Raw genomic sequence first — 7,679 nt, 5'->3', positions numbered from 1 at the left:
AGAGAGAGAGAGAGAGAGAGAGAGAGAGAGAGAGAGAGAGAGAGAGAAGAGGGAATGAAGTATGAAATGCCAGGCATTAGTCACTGAGTCTCACTATAACACCTTCTCTGTAACTGTACAGGGACTCCTTGAGGTAATGATATTACTCCCATTTGAGAATACACATTTGGAGTTGCTTGCCCAAGGGCATGTTAGCCTTGACAGAGTTCCAATAGACATCAGCCACTATGTTCTCTGAGCCCTTATCCTTTCCAGATCTATCTCACTATCTAGAAAAAAGTTGTACACATACACTGCAGAAGAATGATGGCTAAATGTCTCACATACCCTGCCTTAATACAGCTCTGATTCATTTCTAAAGTACAAAACCAAGGAATATGAAACAAAAGCCTCTGATTTAAAGAGAGGAATTCAGCAATAGTGACTGATGGTGAATAAAAAAGAAGAAAGGAAGTTTTATGAAAGAAGAATATTGGTTGAGGGTAGATGAAAAGGTGAATGTACCAAGTACTCACATTGAAGCAAAGATTCTCTCTCTCTCTCTCTCTCTCTCTCTCTCTCTCTCTCTCTCTCTCTCTCTCTCTCTCTCCCCCTCCCCCCTCCTCCTCTCCCTCCCCTCCCCCTCCCCCTCCCTCTCTCTCTGTCTCTTGTCTCCGCCTCTGTCTTTCTGTGTGCATGAGCGTGTGCGTGTGTGTGTATGTGTGTACATGTGCCCACACGCCCTTGTGTCTACTTATTTACATGTTCAAGATCTTCATGAGTACAGAACCATTGTGATACCTCAGCAATCTTTTAGCTTCCCTTCCTCTGCCATACAGAACTGAAATGGAAATCTTACCCCTAATGGCTGACACCTACCAGTGATGACAAACCTGGTATTGAAGGGCTGGAAAGGATTTTTCTTCTCGCTCTGCTCTTTAAGTCCTCTCTTAACTCCTATGGCCTTCTGCTTAGCTACAATTATGCCATTAAATGGCAGTCACCACCACCACCACAAAAGATAGAAGGCCATATGGTCAAAACTGGAAAATGAGAGGAAATGTAACCTAGGCACCACCCCTTTAGGTCATTTGTGAGAGACAGAAAAAATGTTAGCCTGATAAGACCTCCTTGTCCTGCCCAGAAATGGCGATCAAGGGAAAGTGATAGTAAAACATTTACAACCCAGAACTTCATGGTGATAAAATACAGAGACCAGTGATGAGTAAGAGATGCAAGCTCAGTGTCCCACAGGATATACAGACAGACTATTGAAACTCAAGGTGAACTGGTGGCTGCCCCCTGACCAGTGTCTGGCTACAGAAGCATGGACTCTTTCCTTTAGTCTGGTTTCCCTGTAAACACAGGCCTGTTTTCAGTTTGACTTACTAGATAGTTCCACATGACCATGAGTACCTTCAGCCTGAGCTTGAAATGCTATGTATGAATTCCTGTTACTTAGGATCCTGGAAGTGTACACTCCAGGAACATTTGTCTCCATCCTATGTTCTCTTCTCCTCAACTGAAAACAGTTCATCACAGCCACATGAAGAGCTTGTATCTAACAAAGAGCCTTCTAAAAAGTTTGGTATCTGCATTACCTCTAGAGAGGGGCTAGCATATAAAAAAGGAGGTAGAAGAAGAGAACAGGAAAATAAAAGAGATAAGAAAAAGGTAGGAGAAAAGGAAGGGGAAGAGAGAGGAAGGGATAAGGATGAAGTGGAAATAACTATTTAAATACCTACCCTACTGAAATTTATTATACAGCATTTGATTTTTAATAATTACCACAGAGTGCATAGATAGATGTATGGGTGGATGGATGGATGGATGGATGGATGGATGGATGGATGGTGTGTGTGTGTGTGTGTGTGTGTGTGTGTGTGTGTAGTGTAGGAGGGGAAAGAAAAGGAAAAGCAGATGAACTATGTAGAGACAAACACTGGGGCCGCTTATGACTACAGTCTTTCTCCTGAAAGAAGCCTTTTAGCCTTCCACTTCACACCTGTAATCTCCCATTTGTGTGTCATTCTCCACCTAATTAGAACTGCATTCTACAACTGGACCTCTAACTTGAAATCTGATCCTATTGGTGGAGGTGGGCTTTGAATTCATATGCAATAGTGTCCAGGTGCTAGGAACCCTTGAATCTAGGTCAGAAAACACCATCTATATTGGTTTTGCAGTAGCACTGCTTCTCTCAAGGTAGCTCACTGGATCTCCTAGGGTGTTCTGTAAAGGGACATGGGAGGGAGAAGAGGAAGAGCTAGAGGGAGTAAAGAATCGGGATGGAAGGGAAAAGTGACTTTTCCTGCCAGTAAAACAGCTTAACGTGCAACTGTCCAAGGAGAATAAACTGGAGTCTCTGCTGTAAAAAGCAATAACATTGATCTCTCTGATTCGCCAATTTCAAGAATAAAGGACCATATCCCAGGCCTTTGTACACATTGCTGCTTATCTTTCTTTTCCTTGTCTTCTGGGTTGTTTTACTACATTTGCATGATTGTAGAGTCCTGCCTGTTTTTGTCAATGTCTCTGTGGCTCCCCAAGAACAGCTGCTGTCCTTTCCCCATTGGGGTATTCAGAAGGATCCTGCAGCTTTGCAGCCTCAGCCCTCTATGAAGCCTGATCCAAATGGAGGGCCCAGTCAGCCAAAGGCCTTCCTGACTGCTTCTGCATCCCTTAACCAGAGAAGGGGGAATGCTCACACATGACAAGTCCTAATGATTCCTCTTCTCCCATTCATGTTCTTGATGCATTGGGTAGGGGTTGTCCCTCTTACTGTCTATTCTTCATGGACTCACTGGCTGTTCCTCTGACTCATACTCTCCCAAACCAGGCATGAGGAAGAAATAAAGTAATGTAATTATCCTGGGCTTAACAAAAGTTTGTTCCTTCTTCTACCTTCTTACATTTCCTAGCTGTTGGAATTGCAGGCTATGAAACCTGGAAGGAGCTACAGAAAAATATACTATTCATCAGCATCTCTTAAAGAGAAATGGAGGCTCAGAGAAGTGGAGGTGACCAGTCCACAGTCATATGAAGCAGCCAGGATAATGTCTTGTCTCAAATCCATGTTTTTCTACCACTAAAGAACTATGTAATCATATATCGACTGATTTGTTTCAGAGCTTAAGCACTGTTTTGCTCAGTACACAGGAGTCATTAGTTAAGAGCTCCGAGAAGCCAGTGCTGGCTTTGGTCAGCTTGTGGATGGTACAGAGAAGCATCTGAAGATGGGAACACATTGTGGCAACAATCCGATGGATTTGCATTTTCCATCAACATTGTTTTCCTGGGTCCAGAGAATTACCTTATTTTTATAGAGACTGGAGAGCTGGGAATAAAGAAGTGCTGTTAGGATGAAATATGACAATGAAGAATAAATAGTTAAGGAGCTCGTCCATCTCAGTGATTGCGACACACTTTTCACAACAGAAGCTGGAGACTGTGGGTGCAAAACAATGTGGATTTTGCAACCACCTTTTATGTCCTCTGTGGGAGCAGAGGCATGGGAAAGGCTAATATCCCCCTCCCATCATAGTTCTTTTCTCTCTCTTTGCCCCCAGGTGTACAGGACAGTGCTGAATTACCATGTAGAGGGCTTCATTCTGCAAAGCCCACCAACATACCAACTCTCCCTCTGGATCTTATTAAACAAACATGAGAGCATCTCAGCAACACTGGACCATTTCCCTTTACTGAGCCCCAGAATCTAGATGGCGACACTAAGTTTGAATATATTCTTTGCCCTAGGTCATCTCTGAGGTTTCTTCTACTTCTGAATTTTAAGAACAACAGATAGATTTCTGCACATGGAGGCATCACTGTTGTAGTTGGAAGGTGAGTGTTGTTAGCAGGCCTCACTGATACATTAACTCTGCACAGTGAGTATCTTGCGAGGTCATTTTCACCTACAGTTTGGTACGTGAGCCTCACAATTACCCCTATGGGTAGATGTCATCAACTACATCTTTCTAAATAGGAAACTGAGACTCTGAAAAGCAAAATGACTCATGTAAGGGCATGCATGTGAGAATCAATCGTGTGGAGATTCAACTCCAAGATTAGAGTATTCCTCGAACTCATTCTTCCAAATAAATATTGTCTTTTCATGGCAAGAGCTGAACAGCAGTAAAAGATGTGAGATCAAAGGCACTAATAGATGTGATGCAGTTAAAACACAAACTCCTCCACTGCTGGGGAAATATAAAGGGCTAGACTCACAGAAGATATAGGGATTTCCCTCATTAAAATACAGAGTGAACTAGAATGAAGCAAATGGTAGTCACATCATCCACAATTGAGGAGGACCATGGCACTTGCCACATCTTCACTATCAAAATAGAATACTAAGAACCAAGAATTGATTTACCTCTCCTGTCTTTGTTCAGATAGGGATGCTACAGCCTAGTGCAGAAAATTGCTATTTCTAGTTCAATTTGTTTCCTGTCTTCAACTCAGTAGCTGCAGGACAGGTGAAAGAAGGGTTCCTTTCTATTCTCTAGTAGTTCACTCCAACATTCAAAGATTTTTGATCCTCTTCATCTTGAAGAACAAGCTGACCAGAAGTCAGAGACTGGAGAGTGGAGAAACAGAATTTAACAGCAGCAGCAGTGGCTGTTCAGACTCTGTGTCTCCACTTACTACAAATGATCCAGGGTGAGGAGGCCCTTGTCGCTTACCTCTGCTCAGAAGGGCTGTAGGTCTCTCCTCTCTGGCAGCTGCTCAGGGTGACGGGGTCAAAGTTGTCGAAGGAGCGGAGGGCCACCCCCGAGATGGCAACCAGGGGCGAACTGAAGCTCACATGTACCGCCTGGCTGTGGTAGAAGGGCTGGCTGAGGTCATGGACCACAGGGATAATCAGGGGATTGTTCCTGCAGCTCAAGACATGGAGGCCTGTCAGGGGAGACAGAGGGCCGAGGGGCCAGGCTCATTACTCAAGGCCAGTCACGCCCTCCCCAACGGGCCTTTCCAGAAGCCCCCAGACCCTTTCATGTCACTCCACAAAAGCACCATTGGGCGGCCAGTGAGGATTTTGAGTTTGATTGAAAGTTTCTTTGTCTGCCTTTTTTCTTGCTTCCAAATCTTTCCAATCCCCCTGCCTCCCTGGCCCCTAAGCTTTCCTTCACCTAATGCCCACAGTCTCTCCCTCCCCCAAACGGCCACCCTCAGCCAAGCATCTATGGCTCGCACTCCCTCCCACGTTGCTTCAGGACTTGAAGGTTTGAGCCTTCGGTGTTCATGCTGCTTGCTTGGGCTCTCATAAAGATGGAAGAAGTAATGTGTATGAGCAAACCCTTTCCCAGAGTCAAAAGCTCACTGTTATGGCTCATCAGTAGGCCTGTGAGCAACCCTGGGTGGGAAGGACCTCTGCCCAATCTTCAAGGACAGAAACTGGGGTGCACAGACAAGCACAGCATGGTTGCAGCACCAAATACAAGTAGAACCCAAACTTGTCTCCTAGGAGTCTTTCATGTTTTATTCTTCCTTTCCCCAGGTTTAGGAAGGGAGGGATGGTAACACAGAGAAAAGATGCATGGATTCCACAGAGTAAGGAGTAGATTCAGCAGGCGGGACAGAGTTATGAGGTCAAAAGTGGGCTTCAGTGTTTAGCTACTTGCTAGTGATGGAATTCTAGCAAGTTCTTAAACCTTCATTTCTACATTGTAAAAGTAATGTGGTCTTGACCATGTGCTGACAGATGGGAGAGTTCTCCTTGTGGGGGGGAGGAGGTACTGGGCCCATCAGGTGTCCTTTTTCTGCTTTACACTCTCAGTGACACTAAGCCTCTGCTCAGTAGTCTGGAGACAGAGAACAGAACGATCTGATGAGGAGAGACAGGAAACTGTCTAAGCCTTAGATAACAGCAGTGGAATCCAAGGAGCTTCTGGAAAGCCTGACATTTCCACTGTCTGTGCCTCACCCTTTGCAGTGCCAGGATAACTATGAAAATATTTGCTTGTAAGTTAAGGAAACTTCCCAGGAATCCAGAGAAGTCCTAAGGGATTTTCTTTCTTTTTCCTCAAGATATGTTTTCTTTATGCCTTTAAAACTACTAAATGAGTAAACATGTAAACACAACAACAAAGTTCTTCTTGCTTCCTTGGCTTTCGTTTGACCCTGAAGTGACCCTTGGCTTACTTCTTCAGAGTTTTGAAATGGGTTCTCCTACACAATGATGTGCACACAGCTTTGAAGTGCCAGCTCCAGGCCTCACCCAGAATTCCAAACACTTGCAACAAATGACCCAAAGTTCTCCAGGTTAGGTGTCTATAGCAATGTGTAATAATATCCTTAATGGGAAAAGGACATGGTGAGTGCCAAGTTTTATACTAGAAGTAGTCACAGTAATGACAGGCAATGACCCTCTAACCATATGGTATATCTCTCAATGCAATCCAAGAGTACCAGGCTTTGAGTCGGGTGCTGTGATGTTGTTCACGTTTTCAAAGTGAGTTAACAATAACTACAGGAATCAAACCCTGAGTCTTAATTTTAGAGTCATTCCTCTACTGATATCAAGACAAAAATGAATATGCTCAGTATTGGGAACACAAAGGTCTTTGACCTAACAGATATCACCAGAAAAAGCAGAAATGTTAAACATGCAGTCTTGTCTATTCAAAAGAAAAGAGATACAACCTGTTCTACATCCAGAAGGCTGGGAATGAAGGTTGAAAATAGCCTAGGTAATCCTTGTGCCATCTGTGGGGCCAGCTTATACCTGGCTCCCCAAAGCTCCCACAACCAGGACCAGAGGTGGCTAATAACCTAAATGACTACTATGCTATCTGTATGACTGAGGCTATATCATGTCCTCTGCTAGACCCACAAGATAATACATGCAGCCCATCTCCAGAACCTATTTTCATGGAAGAAGTAACACTCCTTTGAGAAGGGATTCCATGCAATTGTGGAGAAGGGATTGTGTTACAACTAGAAACCTTTTTATCCAAATTGTATGCTACTAAAGTGTGCCTAAATAAAGTGCTTAGTTTTAGATGCTAGAAGATCGAACCAACACTGTGTACTGAGTCATGTTGAACTGGATTTCCTTCCAGACTGTATATGTTGTTACTCTGTCTGCCCAGATGTTTGCAGCAACTCCCACAGGACAAGTGAATACCCCACATGCCCTTGCTCCCCAGTAGGCAGAACCTGACTTCTCACTTACTTTTCAAACCCCAAAGCTAATTGAAAGCTTTCTAATATCTGTTTCCACATGTGTATCACCTGGAAAATATGCCAAATACACAACCATTATTGACATTTTCAGAGACATATGGTAGAACAAGATAGGGTTCTAAAACCTGGCTTCTCTCAGTCCTGGTTTGCTATGTGTCCTGTGGTCTCCCAGTGCCTTACAATGGGTTTTAGATAATGACATATAGTGGGGAAATGGGCTTGCTCAGTCTCCTTCCCAGAGTCCTTTGAGGATCCTATGGATACCTAAGTTTAAACGTATGTAACAAAGCAAGCCAGTGAAATTCAAGTTTTGCCACTGAACCCTTATCTTCGTGTTTGCCAAATTTGTGTTTCTCTGGATATACCAAGAACTGTTGATTAAAGCAACCAGAACTGTAAACAGAAAAGAGGCTAGAGAGAGGAAAGGGAAGGAGAAGATCTTTCTTAAAAGGAGGGTGGGAGAGGCAACCACATGTGAAAAGAAGGACCCAAGGGTGAATCAATCCCAGTAT

The 7,679-nt window shown here is 43.9% G+C and overlaps 1 protein-coding gene across 1 annotated transcript in view; it reads right to left on the bottom strand.

Annotated features, from left to right (window-relative positions):
* The window catches only part of Pappa (pappalysin 1), a 230,064-nt gene that overhangs the window by 51,746 nt on the left and 170,639 nt on the right, over window positions 1-7,679 (bottom strand). The window contains exon 13 of the mRNA XM_028779996.1: window positions 4,665-4,878. Within this exon, the coding sequence (XP_028635829.1) occupies window positions 4,665-4,878 (214 nt within the window). The remainder of the gene's footprint in view (window positions 1-4,664; window positions 4,879-7,679) is intronic.

This window comes from Grammomys surdaster, unplaced genomic scaffold (genome assembly GCF_004785775.1).
Source record: "Grammomys surdaster isolate TR1022 unplaced genomic scaffold, NIH_TR_1.0 363, whole genome shotgun sequence".
NCBI classification, from domain to species: Eukaryota; Metazoa; Chordata; class Mammalia; order Rodentia; family Muridae; genus Grammomys; species Grammomys surdaster.
The sequence above is the reverse complement of the archived record's forward strand: the minus strand, read 5'-3'. Positions and strand labels throughout refer to the sequence as shown.